The sequence below is a fragment of the Babylonia areolata genome, chromosome 9, assembly GCF_041734735.1.
Source record: "Babylonia areolata isolate BAREFJ2019XMU chromosome 9, ASM4173473v1, whole genome shotgun sequence".
Taxonomy (NCBI): Eukaryota; Metazoa; Mollusca; class Gastropoda; order Neogastropoda; family Buccinidae; genus Babylonia; species Babylonia areolata.
Genome location: NC_134884.1, coordinates 10,689,810 through 10,714,809, shown reverse-complemented (window position 1 = coordinate 10,714,809; position 25,000 = coordinate 10,689,810). Strand labels below are relative to the sequence as shown.

The 25,000-nt window shown below is 40.2% G+C and overlaps 1 protein-coding gene across 1 annotated transcript in view; it reads right to left on the bottom strand.

Moving 5' to 3' along the window:
• Positions 1-2,737: 2,737 nt before the first annotated feature.
• The window catches only part of LOC143286050 (GTP-binding protein RAD-like), a 160,625-nt gene continuing 138,362 nt past the window's right edge, over positions 2,738-25,000 (bottom strand). Inside the window, exons 2-4 of the mRNA XM_076593586.1 lie at positions 18,984-19,066; positions 7,620-7,800; positions 2,738-3,097 (exon numbers count right to left, since the gene is read on the bottom strand). Coding sequence (XP_076449701.1) covers positions 2,823-3,097; positions 7,620-7,800; positions 18,984-19,066 — 539 coding nt within the window. The 3' untranslated portion in view covers positions 2,738-2,822. The remainder of the gene's footprint in view (positions 3,098-7,619; positions 7,801-18,983; positions 19,067-25,000) is intronic.

Sequence of the window (25,000 nt, the reverse complement as noted above, 5' to 3'; positions counted from 1 at the left end):
TGACGAGAAACTGCGGGATGACGAGAAACTGTGGGATGACGAGAAACTGTGGGATGACGAGAAAGCGTGGGATGACGAGAAACTGCGGGATGACGAGAAACTGTGGGATGACGAGAAAGCGTGGGATGACGAGAAACTGTGGGATGACGAGAAACTGCGGGATGACGAGAAACTGTGGGATGACGAGAAACTGCGGGATGACGAGAAAGCGTGGGATGACGAGAAAGCGTGGGATGACGAGAAACTGTGGGATGACGAGAAAGCGTGGGATGACGAGAAAGCGTGGGATGACGAGAAACTGTGGGATGACGAGAAAGCGTGGGATGACGAGAAACTGTGGGATGACGAGAAAGCGTGGGATGACGAGAAAGCGTGGGATGACGAGAAAGCGTGGCCGTTCCCCTGCTCCGCTTTCTCTCAGTTGCGAGAAAGTGTGGGAAGTCGCCCTATTATCATTAGAATCATTTCCTTTGTCATCGGGGGTGGTTTCTTGTCTTTTCACAACAAAAACCTGAGAGAAAACCGAGAAAGAAAAAGAAGAGAGAAAGAGGGGTCGACGACAACGACGACCATGCTAATAGTGATGGTGTTAGCAAAGACTTCGACTGTGATGACTGAACTGACATCTCCTTTTTTGACATTTTCACATGAGACAGATCATTGCAATGCACCGACCATAAATTCAGGGAATCAATAGCAAAAAAATTATTGCGATGGGTATAACTCAAATAGAAATATATATATATATATATATATATATATATATATATATACCAATACTCGACCCGAATCTTTCCCAACGGATGCTGGGAATGACCTTGTCACTTTCACAATGCTATACCTTCGCGTAGGGAGCGTGAAAACGGGACCAACTTAAGATTTGTTGTTTGTTGTTGTGCAGCCTTTTCTGTTACATGTATTTAGAAATGTTCATTTATTTCAATATATAGAACAGAATAGAATAGAATATGTCTTTATTACCAAGTGTACCGGGGTCACAAGGAATATTAGGGGCGGGGGTGGGGGGTGGGGGGGGGGGGTTAGTACATAAAAGGTACAAACATAAATCGAAAATCATACACAAACACAGACACAGTAGAATTCAGGACACATACATGTGCATATCAATATGATAACGTACACACACACACACACACACACACACACACACACACACACATTTAAACACAAGCTGCATATCACATGTACTAGATCTTCAGGTAAGTGGTTGTTGATTGCACAACTCCCTTTCATCATACTGGATTTGTTCGAGAGACAGGTCACTGACCGGTTTGGGGAAAAGAAAAAAAAATGTGTGTGTGTGTGTGTGTGTGTGTGTGTGTGTGTGTGTGTGTGTGTGTGTGTGTGTGTGTGTGTGTGCGTGCGCGCGCGCGTGCGTGTGTGTGTGTCCGAATTCGTGTGCTTTTATATGTAGTGTGGGGACATGGTACCGTATATTGGTTTGCTGTAGAGAGGTGTGCCTTCATGTTTGTGAGGTTGCAAATTGTTCCATATGCATCGAGTATCAAGGTCTATGTATTTGTGTATGCTTGTTTCGGTGTGTGCTTAAGTGTAAATGATAGTGGCGCACTTTCGTTCTTGTTTTCATTTCAATCATTTGCCTTCTGCGTATCTTTCCCTTCACTATGTTTCATGTATTTACTTATTTGTTCTTTTTGTATTTTCACTCTATTTCATTCTAATGTTGATATTTTATCCAAAACTAGGAAGCGATTAGCAGGTCAAGCACTTGCTGGATTTTTATTTCTTTCTTCTTTTTTTTTCCTTAAAAAAAAAATCATATTTTTTATGCAGCAGATAAAAACTGTCCGCAGACTTTCAGACCTCTTGAAACTGAAACTTCATCTCCTGCTTGTTCATATGTTCAGCTGTTTGTGTTAGTATCCTATCGCATGCAACGTATCACTGAAGTTATCGTCTCGATTCTAGACAAAACACTCAGAACATAAATATAATCATTATTAGAAAAAAAAAAAAAATCAAAGAAGGAAAACAAATCAACTAACAAAATAAACACACAGACAAAAGTAAACACACACACACACACACACACACACACGCACGCACGCACGCACTCACGCACGCACTCACGCACGCACTCACGCATGCAATCATGGCGCGCGTGCCCGCGTGCGCGCGCGCGCGCACACACACACACACACACACACACATCACATGGACATCACGGTCAAAGTCTCCACGTCACCATCATTATCATGATCGCTGTTGTTGTTGTCCCCCTCTTTCTACCTTTTTTGCTAATTTCTCTCCGAGGTTTGTGTCGGGAAAACACAAGAAACCACCCCCCATGACAAAAGAAATGCTTTTATTAAGATTAATGGGACTTCCCTCGCTTTCTCACACATTGCGAGAAAGCGCCGGGGCGACCCATGCTTTCTCTCAATTGAGAAAAGGCACGGCAGGGGAAGGACCAAGCTTTCTGGCAATCCCATGTGAAATGAGAGAAGGCATGGGACTGAAAGTGTGGGTTGGCTGGGTGTGGGCGGGGAGCTAGCTATTGATCGTGACAGTCAACCCGCAACTTTGTTTTCAACAATGAATGAATGAATAGATAGATAGATGAACAGAAAAACTGATAAATAAATAAATAAATAAATAAATAATATTTTCAATTAAAAAAAGACATAACATAATGCATAAATGACTAGATAAATAAATGAATGAATACAAAAATGAATATAAATAAATATGTAAACTGGTTGATTTTAAAAAGGAAATAAAAAAAGGATAAATCAAGCACAAAAGCAGTAGTTTGAGGTTTGTTTTCTTAATAGTAAATTTCAAAGCACGTAAAGGTTTTCACACGACTTGGAGATGGGGTACTTCCTGAAGAGCAGTCTGTTCAGGAGGTGCCGACTCCTGGCGTAGCAGCCAGCCTCATCTCCTGACGCGCCGCCATGGTGCCTGCCCTTCTTGCTCAATGCTCCTTTCTCGTTCTCCGACAGCAAGCGCATCTGCGTGACTATGCCCACCAGAAGTTCATCCACGTTGTGGTTCAGGATGACGGATGTCTCCACGTACTTGCAGTCATAGGTGGCGGCCACGCTTTTGGCCTCTTGGTGGGTGGTGGTGGTGGTGGTGGTAGAAAGATAGAGAGAGAGAGAGAGAGAGGTGTTCAGTCATGATGATAATGATAATCATAGTCATCGTAATGATGCTGCTGATGTTGCTACTACTACTACTGATGATGATGATAATAATAATAATAACGATAATAATGATGATGATGATGATAATAATAATAATAATAATACATTTTTATTCATCCACCTGGAAATTTACCATGCACCCACAGGCTCGTCATTCACCCCACACAACATCTCAGCTCACAACTGAGTCCAATGCACTCAAAATATGACAAATGTTGGACCATAATAATGATAATAATAATAATAATATGATGATGATAATGATAATGATAATAATAATAATATGACTGCAAAAAACACCAACACCAACAATGAACACTTATATTTCAGTGCTTTTTTAATATCTCAAATGGATGTCAAATCGCTTTACATGTACAACGCTGTTTAAACTGTAACTGAAGATAATGATAGATAAATCAGCAACGCACTCACTACAGACAGCATGATACCATTCACCCAGGTCACTTGCACACACACACACAGACACACACACACAGACACAGACACACACACACAGACACACACACACACACACACACAACGCACGCACACATACGCACAAAACTTTGACAGGCACAACTGTCCTGTTGCCGCTCGTTCCGCCCAGTGCATGCTGGGGACGGATCTTCATTTTATCGTCTCATCTAAAAGACTAGCATCCAGACCGTCACTCAATGTCATAGAATGAATCTAACCCTTCTCAGTCAGTGTCCGGTGTTGGATTCCTCACGGACGAGCCATTAGCTAATCACGCCGATGATCTTATCACTGTGTATACGTTGACGCTTACTAACAACCGATACCCGCGGCAGGTGATAGGACCAGCGGAAATGACCATCCCAAGGGATGTCTCTTCTGTCTCTCAATTCACACTTTGAATGATTTATCAGACAGGCCATTGCCTCTTCTGAAGGGGTGGAACGTCCACAAGATGTCAACAGAACATAATCATTGTCAAAATAAATTTTACGTCGCTTCTCTTATTATTTTGAAAGATTTATACAGAAATATTGCTTAGTGTTTAACAATTATTTTTTATCATTCACGGATAAAAGTAACAATATCAGCTTAATTTTTGCAGAAAGATCCTTATCGACTGCGAAATTAATGATTTTTTCCCCTCAAGTCTTGAAGAGCTGGGCATTCCAAAACAATGTGTGCTTCATCCTGGTTCCAAGAGCTACACGAATCATATAAGAAATTTTGTGTGTCATCAGTTCCATTTGTAATGCACGACATACCGCATCTAAATTTAGTCAGAGCCCGCTTTATATACTGATTTATATCAATTGAAATATATGGCTAAATGCTAGTTGAAAGTTTGAACGTTTAAAGGAAGAAACGTGGATCGCTATTTTGAATCTGGTCATTCCAGTCCTGTCATCTGCAATCAATAAACTCTCTGCTTAAAACATTTCAAAAAGCGACTGATATTTTCAACTCTTGATTGTCCCAGTCTGTCTCTTTACTGGCTGGAGTGGTCACCTTGTGGACAGGACGCAAGGGCGCCTGACTTCGATCCGCCCAAACACCGGGATATATATTTCTTTTTCCTTCCTCTACAGTAGACTTTGCATGGCGGTCCGGGGTTCCTTGCATGCTTCAGCACGTTAACGATCCCATGGAATTAAGAAAGTGGTCATTGGTAGAATTTTTGTCGAACAATTCACGTGCGCTAAGTGCTTACTGCACACGGAGCCTGGAGACGATAAGTCTCATCCGAATGATTAGTGTCCAGACCACCACTCATTGAGTGAAGGGTGAAACATTCAGGTGTGTGTGGGATTCCATCTCGTGCCCTCAGATTCAGTCTCTTCCTACGTGGACGCATTACCACTAGGCCACCACACGAATTACAGGATTTTTAACGTGGTGTATTTGATCCTATGTTTTCGCAAACACACGAAGGGGGACTTTCAATCTGAGGGTTCCGGGTTCGAATCTCGGTAACGGCACTTGGTGGGTAAATGGTGGAGATTTTTCCAATCTCCCAGGTCAACATATGTGCAGACCTGGTAGTGTCTGAACCCCCTTCGTGTGTTTGCGAAAACATAGGATCAAATACACCACGTTAAAAATCCTGTAATTCGTGTCAGCGTTCGGTGGATAATACAAGAACATACTAAGCATGTACACCCCCGAAAACGGAGTATGGCTGCCTACATGGCGGGGTAAAAACGGTCATACACGTAAAAGCCCACTCGTGTACATACGAGTGAACGTGGGAGTTACAGCCCACGAACGAAGAAGAAGAAGAAGTTCCAAGCACGTAAACCGTCAGAAGATTAAATACTAGCTGGAAATATTTTACTGGAAGTAAAAGTATGTTTGACGGTCTCCATTAACACTTTTTGTCTTATAAAATGTCAAAGGAATACGATCCAAGAAATTGTAAAAGAAAAAGGGGGTGGGGGTGGGGGTGGGTTTAGGAGAAGAAAAGCTTTCAGTTCCTGTTATCTCCGGTTTCTTTACAGTTTCATGAAGAAATTTCCCCCACTTCACAAAACTCTATCTTCATACTTATTTAAGAATACAGAAATGGTTGAATTAACCAGGTTTTATAACCCATTTTATTTTCTTCCTTGATTCTCCCTCTTTTCTTATAAAAAAAGGAAACAAAACTGAAAATAGATAATGGAGTTTAAAACAAATCTGCAAACTTTCCATGACAGAGAACCCAGTCTGCAAACTTTTCCATGACAGAAATGTTTCTTCTTCTTCTTCTTCTCCCTCGACTCTGTGAAGAGTTGGGGCGCTGCATAGAACTGTTCACCATACTTCTCCAGGTCAATCGGTTGTGTGTCAAAGCCTGATCTTTGAAACTGGTCTTCCCGTCCATTGTGTAATGTTGCCAGTCAATCGTTTTGTTTTTCTGTTGTTTCTGTTTTTTCTGTCTCCTTCCCTCAACAGTTATTTGGGGGATTGTTTTAGCAAAGCCAATTGATCTTGTTATGTGGTCATACCAGCGTAGCATAGTCCCTTATAGGGCGCTTTACAATAAACATTAAACACACACACACACACACACACACACACACACACTCTCTCTCTCTCTCTCTCTCTCTCTCTCTCGCTCTCTAACTTACTGACAAAAGGAAGAACAATAATGATTTAACGCACAAAACTATAAAACAGAAATACTACGCGTGTTAAATTACTTTATCTCACACACACACACACACACACACACACACACACACACACACAGGGAGAGAGAGAGATAGTTTGCATGGATCTGATTAACTGAATGTCACTGGAAAGGTATGTGGAAGGTCCACGCATTGGCGTTTCCAAAAAGACGTGTTTTCAGGCCGGTTTTAAAATACTGAAACGAGGGAGAGTGGCACAGATCGTGAGGTAAACTGTTCCACAAAGATGGAGCTGAATGAGAAAAGGAAAAATCACCGAAGGATCTGGTTTTAACACGGGGAGCAAGTAGCTGCTGTGAATCGGAAGATGATCTGAACTGTCGTGAAGGTATGTAGGTTTGAGTGACTTCTCTCAGATACTTAGGGGCAGCACCCGAATTTCTTTTCTTAACTGACGTCAGCAGAAATAAGATTAACAGAAGTAAATTGTATCTTCCTCAGCTGTTTTACAACGATGCCGTTGACAAGAAAAACAACGATGTATTGACAACAACATGTCAGCACATGGCGTAATGAACTACATGATAAATGTATTAAACAACAAAATGGGGGTGGGGGGGGTTGAAACTAATTGAGGACATACAGAGAAAGAGAGAGAGAGAGAGAGAGAGAGAGAGAGAGAGAGAGAGAGAGAGAGAGAGAGAGAACAACGTTGCGAATTTGGACCATATAGCAATCAGAAAATTCGCCAGTTGCATCTTTTCATTTTTTTACTTTGAATTAACGTCAACCGTTAACTAAATGATGGAATATTAAGTAAGAAAGAAGCACGCTACTCTAAAAAGCAAAGGCAAAAAATCGAACAAACTGCGAATTATGGGCCTTTAACTTTCAAACAATAACCGCACTTCTTCCGCGCTGTTTGAATTATATGCAAAGGTGGAACTTAAAATTAAGCCATTCAGCAATATCTCGTCATCATACAGGCGTGGCCGGCACGAGTGTGTCTCGGTGGTCACAGAAACATGACTTTGTTGTCAGACGTTGTTCGCACACGCGTGAAATCATTTCTGTGGAAAAGGCTTTTCATCTTATCAGGGACCTCCTTCTTCTTCTTCTGCGTTCCCCAGGTCATGCTGTCAGATGGTCAATTCATCTGCAGCGCGAAGTCCGGGATTTGAACCCACACCCTCACGGACTCTTTGTATTGGCAGCTGAGCCTCTTAACCATTCTGCCACCTTCCTCGACATAAAACATCAAATCACCACAGTAAAATGAACATTTTTACAGGAAACTACAACATCTCAGCTTAAATTGAGAAAGACGATATCAGCTCACCTTCCGTTGAGACCTCACGGGACCTGACGAGGTCACACTTATTGGCCACCAGAATGACGGCAGAGGAAAGGATTCGAGTCTTGCGCAGGTCGAAGAGTAGGTCGGTGGCATGGGCGAAGGTTCCCCTGTCGTCAATACGGAACACCACCACGAACCCGTCCACAGAGTCTCCTGGCACGTCCTGCAAAGGACAGAGGCGTCATCCTTGTCTGCAACAACTTGGTTGTTTGACCGCTATGGATACTGATGTAGCGCCAGAGACCAAACACTGAGCGCTTTACAACCACGGAATCATTGATTGATATGGATACTTTATAACGCATGCCGTCGATCAGCAAGCTCTGAGTGCTAAACGCACAAGGAGTCATTTTCGCAGCAGGCTGCCTATCTGTGTAGTGCCGGCTAAGAGCTGGATTTTGGCGCTCATCATTCGTTTCCTGTCATTCAGTCAGGCTTAGCACATAGACACAGACATACAGACACACACAGACACACACACACACACAGACACACACACACACACGCGCGCGCGCGCGCGTACTACAAAAATACAGAGATGCGTAAACCTCGTCAGCACCAGCCGCGTGTGCTTTAGAATATAAACACAACGCGTTGGTCAGAACTTGGGAGTTTATCAAATGGTCAAAAACAACAACATGACACAAAAATAAAATGGATAATCCAAACCAAACCAAACGTCTTAACTTGTGTGCGTCTGCTGGCTTACTGGGAAGATAACGAACCGTTTGGAGCACAGTTCATTCATTCAGTCCACTGCGAATGAGGATGACGTCACCTCCGGAGATGAACGGCAGCCAAAAGGCAGATGCACAAATGTGACCGCACGGTGGGCAGGTAACAGCAGATGATACATCTCCAGTCTGTGAGCATTGACGCTTCTGATGCGGGGAGGGGGGTGGGGGGGGGGGGGGGGAGTCCTCAAGATGCCTCTCCTCAAACACCAGAACACCTTGTACTGCAGCCAGTCGCCAGGTCCATGGCAAGGGTTTCCTGCCCGAGGATGGAATGCTGCAGGCCCAGGGAGCTGAAGTACTGACAGCGAATTACCGCCCCTGTTATAGATGCCCTGCAACGCTGTTGCCGGTGACGTGGAATGTGACACGGTGGATAACGTACTTCCCGGGAACGCTTCGAAGACTGACTTTGATTAAAACAGGGGGTGGGGAAAATGTTTTGCGTTGCTTCAAAAGAAAAACAAACAAAAAAAACCCACAAAAAACAACAGTCTGTAAGAATACTACACTTTAGCACTCAGCGAGTGGTCGCAGGGAAGAGAACAAGGAATCGCCATTGTCACCACAGACAGAATCAATCCTGGTTCAAAAGGTTGTTGCTGTAGACTTGATAAAGCCACAGCTAAACACATTCCCTGAGCTTCAATGCACACTGAATCTGACAAATCACCCGAAAAAAACATATCCTCAACCTGTCCTTAACCTCTGTCTTTGGAGATGCGTCGGCGCGGAAGCGCCGGCGCTCTGCCCGCTCAGAATGACGTGCCGTAGTGTAGGATTCGGTGGATTGCGGAATTTTTTTCATACACTCAGCAGTGTTCAATTAAAGGAAAAATAATCAGGCTATCTTGAGGTATCACTCCAAGAAAAACCGAGTTATTTCCCCTTGACCGTTAACTGCGTGAAAGGATTTTTTCTAGACTTTTCTGGACTGGGTGAGAGGTCGGTCTTTACATAACCAAACAGTGTTGTGATCTTCTATTTTATTTTTTTAACAGTTTGTTGTGCAACATTTGACTTCAAATTGATTCATGAGAATCAGGGAACCTTACTGTGTGAGAAAATCATCTTATGCTGCCTTGTGGATTAGCTGATGGATGTGGCTTGCCTGGTGAGTACAGTATAACTTTTTTTGTTTTTGTTTTTTGTTTTTCAGTATTTAGTGACATAATTTAAAATATTAAAACAAAAATTTAGCTGCATTTAATGAGAAAACTGTTTTAAAATGTTAAAAGAAAAGATGGTAAACTTTCTAGTTATATATAATTTGTATGTCTTTGTCTCTGTGTGAAAGTGTGTTGAATATTTCAAATATGTCCATATTTGCCCGTCACAGTAAAACTACATGCGCTATTTAACTACGTCTTCATAGAGTTAATGGTCCAGCAGAAAATGAAGCGAGGACTAAGTTTTTTCCTTTGCATAAGCTAATAATCTGGCATGAGTTTATTTAGAATTGTCTGAACTGCAACAGAAGACAAAGCTTTTTTTTATCATTTACATAAACTAATAATATGAGACGTGTTTTGTTTAGAACTGTCTAAAATTTAACAGAAGACAAAAAGTTTTTTCTCCATTAAATAAACTAATAACATGGCATCTGTTTTGTTTAGAACTGTCTTAAAAGAAAAGACAAAAAACAAAATATAACAAAAACATCAACAGCAACAACAACAAAACAACAACAAAACACACACACACACACACACACACACACACACACACACACACACACACACACACACACACACACATTTCAAGAAGCACTTCGACAGGCAAGGTTGAATACGAATCAAAATGTGTGCGAAAAAAATAAATCATATGCAGAAGTTGTTAAAGCTTATCATAAACTGTGTTCCAAGTCTACACAGACAGATGTACATTATGACAGTGTGTCAACACAGACTGAGGTCTTTGATGGAAAATTAATGTTGAAAAATGTATATGATGATTACACGGTATCATCAGAACGTAAAACTTCCGGTCTACATGACGTCCATTTGTCATCTGCAACAAAACCTGGTCTTCACAACAACCACCTGCCATCATCATCTGAGGAGACATTACCTATTCTACATGACGACCACCCGACATCGTCACCTAAGGAGACATCAGCTGGTTTACAAGACGGTCATCTGACATTGTCATCGGAGGAGACATCACTTGATCTACATGAATACCTTCTGAAATCGTCATCAGAGGAGCCATCACCTGTTCTCCACAATGACCATATGACATCATCATCTGAAAATGCTTCACGTGTTCTGCACGATGACCACCTGACGCCGTCATCTATAAAGACATCATCGGGTATACATGAAAGCCTTCCAACAGCATCACCTCAGCAGACATTACATAATCTACATGACGACCACCTGGCGGCGCCAACTGGGGAGACAACTCCTGATACACATGACCACCACCTGCCGTCATCATCAGAACAGTCATCACTTAGTCCACATGAATACATAACATCACCATCTAAGCAGTCATCACCTAGTCTACATGACGACCACCAGACGTTGCCATCTGGGGAGACAACACCTGGACTGTATGATGACTACCAGAGGTCGTCATCAGCGGAGACAACGACTGGTCTATATGAAGACCTTTTTACGTCGTCATCCGAGGAGATGAAACAACAGCTTGTTAACTACCTAACATTGTATCAAATCAGTCATCACATTGTCTACACGAAGAACACCTCATCACCTTGTATTTTGATAGTATAAGGCCCTTTATCTATCATTATCTTAGTTTTAAATTCGGATATCTCATTATCTGATGATATTTTTTTCTACGATTCATTCTAGCTGATAAATGACGAAGAAGTTGCAAATAACATGTAGGAATCTATCAGTCTTGCAATGGAACTCCCGCTCTTTGAGTACAAATATTGATAATCTGCGTGCTTACCTTTTTGAAAATTCTCATCATATTCTCCTTTTTCAGTCCTTGAATGTTACTAAAAATAAGTTACCGAATCTGAAAGGTTATTATTATCCTCCGGTTTATCATATAAGCGAGGATTCTGACAAGATTAGTACAGCTATTTACGTACAGTGTGGTTTGAATTACGTAAGTGTCCATCCATCTCCTATTTCAAACTATACTGAAAAGATGTCAGCTACGTTTGTAAAATTGCATGTCTCTAATAATCAAATAATACATTTTGCGTCAGTCTACTATCCCAAAGGTCCAAGTAAGCAAAATACAAATTGGTTGCGAACATTAAATTGCTCAAAAGAAAGATGGATCGTCGGGGGAGATTTTAATTCCCATGCTCCCTTCTGGGATAGTGATTGTCAAATAATATCTCATCCTGACTTTGTTGAAAATATTGTTGATTCATCGTTGCATTTACTTAACGATGGGAGGATTACACGTATCCCAGATGTGGCTCATCATAGAGCATCGGCACTTGACCTAACCTTCATATCACCATCTCTAGCTTTAACAGTACAGTGGGATACTGGGGATGATCCACTAGGCAGTGATCATGTGCCAATCACACTGTCTTTTAAGGATTGTAATATATCTAAATACAGCGGAGAAGACGAAATCCCAAAATTCAATTACAAATATGCAAACTGGGAAACATTTCAAAACTATCTTACGAACATTTCTGAAAGTGAAATTTTTTGTGAAGATTTAAATGTTTTTTATAACAACTTTCAAAAATCAATTATTGGAGCTGCTGAAATAGCAATTCCCAAAAAAGGTTCAAAGAGGAGTGACATTTTTTCTGGAAATGTTTGGTGGAATGATGCATGTGCGGAGGCTGTAAATACAAAGAAACTAGCATACTTAACATGGTTAAAACTCAGAAAAGTACCTGATAAAGATGTAAAAGAAGCCGCTCATAAAGAAATGTGTTACACAAAAATCAAGGCGAATAGAATCATAGCCCGAGAAAAAGACAATACTGGTCACAATTCTGTTTGAATGAAGTATCTGACCATAAGGATATGAAGAAAGTGTGGGCCAAAATGAAAGAAATGAAATCAGGCATTGTTCTGCAAGACTATCCTATTAAAACAAAAGATAAAGAGTTTCTGTCCCCTCAAGAGAAGGCTGAAGAATTTGTTTGTATGTATTCTAAAACAGGCAGTGTAGATAGTTTGTCAACTAAACAAAAGACTTTAAGAGAGGAAGAAGAAATCAGTGACAAATATAGAGATCCTACCCCACAAAATGAAAATACAATCAATTCGGCAATAACGTTACATGAGGTAAAGAACGCTATTCATTTGTTGAGTAACAAAAATGTGTCAGTTGTTAAGGATGTAGTATCTTACACCATGTTAAACCATTTGCCAGAAAACTGGATGATTATATTACATACATTATTTCAAAAGTGCTGGGAATGTGGACAAATCCCTGAGGTATGGAAAACTTCCATTGTAACTCCTGTATTAAAACAGAGTAAACCTCGAACAGAAGCTTCGAGTTATAGACCTATTTCGGTTACCTCCCACGTTGGGAAAGTCATGGAGAAAATTGTAAATATTAGAATGGTGTATTACTGTGACAAAAATAACATAATTCCGTCAGCTCAAACTGGATTCCGGAAAGGAAGATCTACAATTGATCATCTGACCCGTCTCACTACCCAAATTAAAAAAACAGTTTTCTAAGCGAAAAAGTATCCTTGCGTCCTTCTTCGATCTTACTAAAGCTTATGACCGAGTATGGCATAGCAGACTGTTATTTAAGCTGAAACAAATTGGTCTGTCGGGTCATGTTTATGACTATGTTAAATCCTTTTTAAGTGGGAGATATATAGTGGCAAAAGTGGGAGTAACTTTATCAACCTCTAGGCCTATAAACATGGGAATCCCGCAGGGTTCCATTATTTCTCCATTGTTGTTCAACATTATGCTTTATGATTTACATACATGTTTTTCATCATCTACCAAGCTGGCTCAATATGCTGATGATATTGCTATATGGATTCAGACATCCTTGAGGAAAAGGACAAGCCTACATTACATAAATTATGTACAGAAACATTTTCAGCGTGAACTCGATAGACTGAGTAGCTATATGCAATCTAATGGTTTTGAGTTTTCTGTAGAAAAAACACATTTGATCCTCTTTAATAATGGTTATAATCCCAGCAAACTACCACGTTTTTTTTAGGAGGACGTGAAATATTTTTCAAGTCGGAAATCAAATTTCTTGGGATCCTATTTACTTCAAAACTAAACTGAAAGAAACACATTGATTCAATGGTGACTAAAGCAGTTAAAAGTTTAAATTTCTTAAAAATTGTAAGTCACTCTCCTTGGGGACAAGACTCCAAAATTCTTTTACATTTAGCGACATCTCTCGTAAGATCAAGATTGACCTACGGTCAAGAAATTTTCTTTTCTGCACCGCCGACGTTCCTAAAGAAGCTGCGAATAATTGACAGTAAAGCTGTGAAACTGACTTTAGGGGTACCTGTGCATACTAAGACCGCAGAAGCCTATAAGCTTGCGGGTATTCTACCACTAGATGAAATCAGAAAATTAAGTTCTGCTAAATATATTGTGAGATGTACAGCAGTGATTGATTTTGAGGAATTAAATATTAGGTCTGATATTGATTTTCCAAAAAATGCACAAAATAATTCAAATCTACAAACCATTCGCACATATGTTTCAGATATTTTAAATACTTCAGACATTGATTTGCATGATATGGCACCTCGTGTTCTGGTGCCACCTGTCCCTCCCTGGGAGTTAACAAAAGCAAACGTCAACATATATGCTTCTGACACAACAAAAGGAGAATCTCCACATATAATAGCAGCATCTGTCAGAATTGAATTAGAAGAAAATTTTGATTATCATTTAAAAGTTTACACTGATGGCTCGGTCCTGGATGATAGCAGTGCAGGATCTGCTTTTGTCATTCCTGACCTAAAAACAGAAAAATCATATTATTTAGGTAAGAAAACATTCAATTTTTACAGCTGAATTGGTGGCCATCCTTATGGCTTTAAATCATCTTGTTGATATACCAATCATAATAAGTAATATCCTATTTTGTGTTGATTCTCAATCTGTCTTAAAAGGTTTGCTCCTTTTTGAGAATAATCAAAGAGAAGATTTATTTTTTTGAAATTAGGTGTTTATTGCACTCCCTTTTTGTGAAGGGTACAAATGTTGATTTTTGTTGGATACCATCCCACACTGGATTCTGTTATAACGACCAAGCAGATAGGACAGCAAAAAGGGGAGCAAAAAATCATATAGATAGTATAAAAGTATATTGCCCATTGTCATACAAGGAAATAAGCAATATACTAGAAAGAGACTTTTATAGGTGCTTGAATTCAAGTCTAAAACCTCGTCAGTTGACTCTCTCAGACTTTGGTCCGATTCGCAGACCAATTCTGAGCTTAGCTCTCAGACTATTATCAAATTCATTACGGACCAAGTATTGTTCTAATGTCAAGTGTATATGCTTTAATAACCTGACAATTGAGCATATAATTTTTCACTGTAGCTTGATGAAGCCTTTTGTACACGAAAGTGTGTCTTCACAAGTGACTGAGAACGTTGATGTTTTTGACTTTTTGCATTCATTATCAGTTGTTTCGCTTGTCAGTTTAACGACTTCTCTTTTACGAAGTCCTTTAAGTAATTTCCTGTAACTGTATTTAGAGGGGTTTTTTTTGTTTGTTTGTTTTGTTTTTCTTTCAAATTTCACCCACATTTTTACCCTCATTTGCCCAGTTTCCCCCAACCCTCCATTCATCCACATCTCCCACCCCTTCTAACCGATAATACTCAGATGTATTCATAAATACTTTTGCAAAATGTCTTCAATCACCGATATGTGTGACGGGACATTAAACAAAAAATTCCTTCCTTCCTTCCTTCCTACACACACACACACACACACACACACACACACACACACATACACACACACACACATACAGCTCCCTTACATATGCTAATAATATGACATGTATTTTGTTTAGAATTGTCTAAAATGTATCCCTCATACACATGAATGATACGGTATATTTTGTCTAAAATGCAACAGAAGACAATTATTTTCCCTCACATAAACTAAAGATATGACGTGATCTGTTTGGAATTGTCTTCCTCATAATGCAGTAACCATTTGATGATCACATTCATTCACTGAAATTGTACTGAAATCGTCATCTTGTGAATGGCGAACCTGGGAAGACTGCCAGACAGGTAAAGAAGCCGTGACGTACATGATTATGCTTTGCCATGGTATTGTCAATACACACTGTCTGACACACCTGAGGTATGACAAAGGGGATCGAACTCCACCACCATTCTCCCAGACTAGTGTGACCCACTTTGCCCTGTGTGTCAATTTGTAGCAGTAAGATTTTTGCCTGGGAACACAGCCCACTTGTTTCTCTATTCTTGTATTTCTCATATAATAAACTGGTCTGATAGTAAACTGCATTGATGCATACATATAAACAACACAAAAACTACAATCGTACCATGTATGCAATGTTCTTTGGAGATTAACGTGCCACGCCCTCAGAAAAGAATACGCGAAGAGAGAGAGAGAGAGAGAGAGAGAGAGAGAGAGAGAGAGAGAGAGAGAGAGAGAGAGAGAGAGAGAGAGAGAGAGAGAGAGATTGTACTTTATACGAACATATCATGTGAACATTCCAAAATTTCTGTGCCATTCAATATGATAGGGTGGAAACAGCTGAGCGATAACCATGTTATGCTTACCTGATTTCATTATAAACAGTAATATAATCTTTTGTTAAGCCATTTTCTGACTTATATATGTAATTATTCATAACGCAGTATTCCCAATTGCACGACAAAAGCTTTGCGAAGTTATAAGAAATTCAACCTAAGTTTAAGAAATTTCATTTAACCGTGAAGGAAATATTTCGATATCCTACAATGCAAGGATGAAAAAAAGACTCATTCAACAACAACAACAAAAAAGAAAAAAGAAAAAAAAAAAGAAAAAAAAAAGGCAAGACCAACCAACTTAAAAAAAAAAAAAAAAAAAAAAAATATATAAAGGAAGAAAGAAAAAGGCTCAATATTTGAAAATCAACCAATGTCGTATCGAAAAAGAAATCAATTCCTAAGCAACTACACACAAACTGACGAACCGTAATTATGGCATTATCGAAATATTACAAATTTAGGGCATTATTTCTTTAACAAATGCCATCCTTTGAAAACATAATAACATGTCTCTGTTCCAACGCTCAGTGAGTTAAAAACAAAAACAGCAACATAAATGTCGTCAACAACATAATGGAAGCCGTCCAAAATGTCGGGAAGAAATGGGAACCATCACGTCATTGTCGTACATATTGCATTGAGGCTTCTTGGCCAGTACAATGAACGATTAGCCAAATAAATAAGAGTAATGAAGCGCACGTACACACACACAAACACACATTTGCACGAGTGTATACTCATAAACACTTGAAACAAACGCACGTGAGCACAAACACGCACACCCTAACGAATAAACAGGCAGACTGAGGGACGAACAGACAGGCGGTCAGAGGGGCGAACAGACAGACAGACAGAGGAACAAACAAACAGACAGACATATAGACGAAGAGATAAAGACAGACAGACTGAGGGAAGAACATATCGATAGACAGGGGGGCAAACAGACAGACACTTTAAAAAGAACGTAAAACCATACAGAAGTTTAGGAGGATCAAAATGTAGATGTCTGTCTCCTTTCAGTCACACACACACACACACACACACGCGCGCGCGCGCGCGCGCGCGCACACACACACACACACACGGGGGAGGGGGCGGAGAGACAGACAGACAGACAGACAGAGACGGAGACAGGGAAACGGTGAGAAACAGAGAGACAGAGTTAACTGTCGACATGAGAGGGAGAGAGGTGGGGGTGCAAACAGAGACAGATCAATAGTATACTTGTGTTTCTTGTCGAAAAAATGCGTCAGAACACTTCTGTCACATGGATATGTTAGTTGATAAGATTTACGTGGGCGAGTGTCCATGGCAAGACGTATTATTTCATATCATCTTTGTTTTTGTTTGAGGACATCTCAGTGTGCTTGTGAACTTAAAAATGAACAACTCTGATGGCATTTTCAGTCATTTATTCAAACTGATTTTAGAAAAAAAGCAGCATATAAACAGGAAAAGAACTGAAATAAAAAGAAATATTAAGATAGGCTGGAGACTTCCTGAAGCCTATGATTAATGATTTTACTCAGATTTTCCTATTGATAGACAGTGATATGTCTCTTTTATGTATCCTTTCTGGCAGAGTAGTACAGAAATCTATTCACACAAACTACTGGGGGGAAAGGACCCATACCAAATGAAGTACTGAACAACTTTGCACAAAGATCTATAAATGTCTTGCGGAGAGCTTTCCAAAACTCTGATGACTACATCAGGACCTGCAGTTTTACGGTTCCTATTTTTTTAGTGCAAAAACTTATTTTCATGTTTGGCGATTGTAATAATAATAATAATAATAATAATAATAATTCATAAAGGGCCTCTCCGTGTAAAACATACTGAACTGCGCTGTACAGTGTATATACCAACGTTTAAAACATGCATTTGAACACTAAAAAGAAAAAACAGAAAAAACTTAAATGCATAGCCCTTTACAGTCAGCCAACCAAACACTCAGGCACAAAATTCACCCCCCGACACACACACACACATCATACATATCACATGAAAAAGCCTACATAATACATCATATTTCAATACTTAAAAGCCCTATCACAAAACAAAACTATTTCCGATATCACAATAACCAAAAACCATATCACAATAACTGAAAATTCACTCCTAACTCTTAGCACTCGTCACACACGTCACAATACAATACAAAAAAAAAAAAAAAAAAAAAAAAAAAAATCATTCTCCAATCGATTGCTATCATTGAATAAATCTTTCGTAAGTGTAGGAACCGACTATCTTCTGAATTGTCGTTTAGGGTTGCACTTTCTTTAACGAAATTGTATTCAAACATTCTCGAAACTTTTTTTTTTTTTTATCTTTAAGAGACATTATCGAATTATCTAATAGGCTTTGAAACAGTCTTCTTCACACACACAAAAGAACTATATTTTATTCTGGCCATCTTTATCTAATGTTCTGCTTGTAAGTAATCTACAGCGAAGGGGTGGGCGGGGGAGGGGGGGGGGTAGCGTGTGGATATATCTTCGTGCCTGCATTTTGTGCTTTTACTTGCTTGCAAGGAAATTTTCCTCAGTTTATGAGGACATTACAAAGTCTGAAGTCTGTTACTACTACTGATGCTACTGTTGCTGCTGCTATAACAGTTGCTACTGATACCGCTGCTTTAACAACTTCTACTTTTACTGCTGCTGCTACTGCTGCTATTATTGCTGTTACTATAACAACAATTACTACTGTTACTACAGCTGCTTATTCTGCTACTGTTTATGCTGCTGCAACAACACCCACTACTGTTATTACTGCTGCTACTGCTTTTACAACAATTACTACTTTTTTTCTGCTGGTGCTGCTGCAGTAACAACTGCTACTAATATTGCTATTTCTGCTGCTGCTGCTATAACAACAGCATCAACAACTACTGTTGCTGCCCAACTCACGCCATCCACGACAGGGTCGATGAAGTTGACAGTACTTTCCTCGCCGTCTATCAGCAGTGACACACACTTCTCTCTGTACGTGTCTGAAACACATGTCAATAACAATACTGATGGTAATGATAAACAACAACAACAAAAACAACATGTTACTACTACCACCACTACTACTATTCATATAATGCGGTGAACCCTGTCCAGAGACAAATCAAAAGCGCTTACACACCAGTCACTCACACACAACTCTAATTCAGAGACGTGAGAAGAAACAATGTCAGTCATACATGCATATAAACAGAAAGCCAGAAAAGTGAAGTCTAGGAAGAGGCAGGAAGAGGGTGGTGGACTGGGGGCTGGGGACTGGGGCCTGGGGGCTGGGGGCTGGGGATATTTTGAAAAGAGGTGAAAGAACCGAGTGAGGAGATCTGACGAAGCGAAAGGTGGGTTTCATTCCAAATGCAAATAAACAAAATAACAACCACATCGTCACTGTCATCGTCATCATCGTCGTCATTATGATAATCATCTTACACACACACACACACACATATATATATATATATATATATATATATAGAGAGAGAGAGAGAGAGAGAGAGGTCACTGACAAAAGAACATGGCTTTTATACATTTTTCCCCGTCTGCAAATGTAATTGTTTTTACTATGGAAGTGGATTGTCCTTATAATTTTAACGGGACAATTGCTGTTGAGAGTGTCTTCTTCTCGTGTAATCAGTGCACGCTGTACACAGGGCATGGGTTTATCGTCTCATCCGAATGATGGGCCCAGTGGTCTGGTGGAGGAAGCGGTTTCACCTCACCTGACCCGCCCTGTCCGGGACACAGGCCGCAACCGGCACTCTCCAGCCATCCCCGGGCCTCTGCCAGTGGCTCCAGCTGTCCCCAGGTGCGGCCTGTCCTCTTCATGTCACAGCGCCAATTATTTCTTGGCCGGATTTTTTCTCTCCTTTTTCCGGCGGGTTCCAGGTGAGGGCTTTCCTTGTGACACTGGATGCGGGTTTGCAGAGCGTGTGTTTGATCCATCTCATGTCTTTACAGGATCTCTTCTTCTGCACGTTGCTGTCTTCTTCCTTCCTAGTCAGGCACATAACCACTGGGCCACAGTGCGCCCAGCGTGTTCCGTCCTCGGAGCTGACAGAGTGCCGACCATCACGTACTGTCAACAGCAGTGTTCAGTGTCTACAGTCTCGTTCGCATGCGTCTTTTCACACAAAGCAAGCACGCAAGTTCAGTGGTGGATACTGTTTATTGCCTACTTATTCAACAGCAAACTGTTCCGTTTTGCATGTTCAGTTTGGGAATAAATGAGGAACAAGAAGGAACACACACACACACACACACACGCGCGCGCGCGCGCAGAACATAAAATAATTACAATTATATATGAATAATTAAACAAATAAAGAAGTTAATGAACAAAAAAGAATTAATTAAAAATAGAATAAAACAAATTAAACAGAGCAAAAAAATGAAATAAACAAACACACAGCACGCTCACAAGGAGACACACACACACACACACAAGCATACATATAGACATACATACATACATACATGCATACTTACATACACACACACACACACACACACACACACACACACACACACACACACACACACACACACACACAAGCACATACATACATACAACTTGCACAAAGACTTTCATACTTCCAGATAACAACGAATTATTTTACATCACTGAAATCTAATTCGTCAGGCATTTGTAAATGTTCTGTTGTCAGGCATTCCATGTTCAGTTCAAAGATAACTTACTTGCCTCTCCCCACAGCCCATGTATTCCCCCTCACATTAATCCCCCACCCCCACCCCCACCCCCCACCCCCACCAGTAAAATCTATAAGTTATGAGAGAGGACCTGTCACTGTCAGTCTGACTGAATAACTGTCAGACATATTTTTGTCAACAATCGCTGTCTGTTATGTTGGAGGTGGAGGTGGTGGTGGGGGGAACCTGTTAGGAAGAACTGGCATGCCTGTCAGTGCAAATTGATTTCTTGGAATGTTTGGCAAAATCAATCATTTAGTGTCAACCAGACAAAGCATGGTATTATTTCGATCTGATATAAAGACACACACACACACACACACACACACACACACACACACACACACACACACACACACACACACACATCAGTATGTAGCCTTGAATTTCTGACTCCGATGTTGATGAGGACGAATACAACCAGACAGACAGACAGGCAGACAGACAAAGGGATATTGATGACGATAATGATGTTTTATTCAAGAAATGGTCATAACCCTGTTTGAAGGGGGTAATTTATAATGACCATCGGCAGACAAAGACAGATTACCCAAAGACAAACATCTGAGGTCAACCTCAGTTATGAAACTTGTTCTTAGTACTTGCATCGAAACGTACATGTGTACAAATACAGATACACTCATAACTATGCAAATACAGACACACACACACACACACACACACACACACACACACACACACACACACACACAGACAGACACACACACACACACACACGCGCGCGCGCGTGCGCGGTATGTTGCTCATATCGATATGCAGAAGAATCCGATAAAACTAAAGGACTTGCCGGTCGCAGATATGAAAGCTTCACGCCTATCTCTCTCTCTCTCTCTCTCTCTCTCTCTCTCTCTCTCTCTCTCTCTCTCTCGCTGTTTCAGCTGCATTACCCCAAGCCACCTAACACCTAATACAAAAAAACAAAACAAAACAAAAACAAAAAAACACAAAAAACAAACAAAAAACACAAAAAACGTTCCAGGAACTCGCCGCAGGCATGGACATGGATGAAAAACAACAACAGAAAAAACATCAACAACAACAACAACAACAACAACAACACACACACACACACACACACACACACACACACACACACACACACACACACACCAAAAACACAACAACAAAAAACAAACAAACAAAAACACCCTTGTTACTATCTTTACGATGAATTTTCCCATGTACAGACTCTGGTTGTGTAAAAACAACAACAAACAACAACAACAACAAAAGAAAAACAACAAAAAGCATCATTCATAGAATTTCAGAATTCCACCCCCATTTATCTTATCACTACATTGGCTTTCCTCATCAGCAGACTCCGGTTGTGTAACAACAGCAAAAACAACGACAGCAGCAACAACAACAACAATAAAAAACAACAACAACAACAAACAAACAAACAAACTCATATACAGCATTTCCGATTTCCAGTTCGTCATCAGAGGCTCTGAATCGAGGTGGTCACACTCAATCTACAAGCAGAGGCTGAATAGCCTCCCTCAAACAGTGACAGCAGTTTCAAACTGACACCGAACTTTCCTCAAAACTATGATCTGAAGCTTGACACTGGACTGTTCTCAAAACTATGATGTGAACCCTGCCTTTAACGTTTCTCAACACTGTGATGTAAACCCTGCCTTTAACGTTTCTCAACACTGTGATGTAAACCCTGCCTTTAACGTTTCTCAACACTGTGATGTAAACCCTGCCTTTAACGTTTCTCAACACTGTGATGTAAACCCTGCCTTTAACGTTTCTCAACACTGTGATGTAAACCCTGCCTTTAACATTTCTCAACACTGTGATGTAAACCCTGCCTTTAATGTTTCTAAAAACTATGATGTGAACCCTGCCTTTAACGTTTCTCAAAACTATGATGTGAACCCTGCCTTTAACGTTTCTCAACACTATGATGTGAACCCTGCCTTTAACGTTTCTTAAAACTGTGATGTGAACCCTGCCTTTAACGTTTCTCAACACTGTGATGTAAACCCTGCCTTTAACATTTCTCAACACTGTGATGTAAACCTTGCCTTTAACGTTTCTCAACACTATGATGTAAACCCTGCCTTTAACGTTTCTCAACACTATGATGTGAACCCTGCCTTTAACGTTTCTCAACACTGTGATGTAAACCCTGCCTTTAACGTTTCTCAACACTGTGATGTAAACCCTGCCTTTAACGTTTCTCAACACTGTGATGTAAACCCTGCCTTTAACGTTTCTCAACACTGTGATGTAAACCCTGCCTTTAACGTTTCTCAACACTGTGATGTAAACCCTGCCTTTAACATTTCTCAACACTGTGATGTAAACCCTGCCTTTAATGTTTCTAAAAACTATGATGTGAACCCTGCCTTTAACGTTTCTCAAAACTATGATGTGAACCCTGCCTTTAACGTTTCTCAACACTATGATGTGAACCCTGCCTTTAACGTTTCTTAAAACTGTGATGTGAACCCTGCCTTTAACGTTTCTCAACACTGTGATGTAAACCCTGCCTTTAACATTTCTCAACACTGTGATGTAAACCTTGCCTTTAACGTTTCTCAACACTATGATGTAAACCCTGCCTTTAACGTTTCTCAACACTATGATGTGAATCCTGACTTCAACGTTTCTCAACACTATGATGTGAACCTTGCCTTTAACGTTTCTCAACACTATGATGTAAATCCTGCCTTTAATGTTTCTAAAAACTGTGATGTGAACCCTGCCTTTAATGTTTCTAAAAACTATGATGTAAACCCTGCCTTTAACGTTTCTCAACACTGTGATGTAAACCCTGCCTTTAACATTTCTCAACACTGTGTTGTAAACCCTGCCTTTAACGTTTCTCAACACTATGATGTGAATCCTGACTTCAATGTTTCTCAACACTATGATGTGAACCCTGCCTTTAACGTTTCTCAACACTATGATGTGAATCCTGCCTTTAACGTTTCTAAAAACTATGATGTGAACCCTGCCTTTAACGTTTCTTAAAACTATGATGTGAATCCTGACTTCAACATTTCTCAACACTATGATGTGAACCCTGCCTTTAACGTTTCTCAACACTATGATGTGAATCCTGCCTTTAGCGTTTCTCAACACTATGATGTGAATCCTGCCTTTAATGTTTCTAAAATCTATGATGGGAGCACTGCCTTTAACGTTTCTCAACACTATGATGTGAACCCTGCCTTTAATGTTTCTAAAAACTATGATGTGAACCCTGCCTATAACATTTCTCAACACTGTGATGTAAACCCTGCCTTTAACGTTTCTCAACACTATGATGCGAACCCTGCCTTTAACGTTTCTCAACACTATGATGTGAATCCTGCCTTTAACGTTTCTCAACACTATGATGTAAACCCTGCCTTTAACGTTTCTCAACACTGATGTGAACCCTGCCTTTAACGTTTCTCAACACTATGATGTAAACCCTGCCTTTAAGGTTTCTCAAAACTATGATGTAAACCCTGCCTTTAACGTTTCTCAACACTGTGATGTAAACCCTGCCTTTAACGTTTCTCAAAACTATGATGTGAACCCTGCCTTTAACGTTTCTCAACACTGTGATGTAAACCCTGCCTTCAACGTTTCTCAACACTGTGATGTAAACCCTGCCTTTAACGTTTCTCAAAACCCTGACTTCAATGTTTCTCAACACTATGATGTGAACCCTGCCTTTAACGTTTCTCAACACTGTGATGTAAACCCTGCCTTTAACGTTTCTCAACACTGTGATGTAAACCCTGCCTTCAACGTTTCTCAACACTGTGATGTAAACCCTGCCTTTAACGTTTCTCAAAACTATGATGTGAACCCTGACTTCAACGTTTCTCAAAACTATGATGTGAACCCTGACTTCAACGTTTCTCAACACTATGATGTGAACTCTGTCTTTAACGTTTCTCAACACTATGATGTAAACCCTGCCTTTAATGTTTTCAAAACTATGATGTGAATCCTGCCTTCAACGTTTCTCAAAGCTATGATGTGAACCCTGACTTCAACTTTTTTCAAAACTATGATGTGATCCCGAAAATCCGCTTTTGATGGTGTTCGAAGTCCTAAATTCACAGAGAAATAAATGGAACAAAATCCCCACAAGATTTACAATATTATATTCTACATCTTCAACATACAGAGGAAAATGTTATCAAAATCATCAGTTTTCTGGAAAAATGAAGTATTCT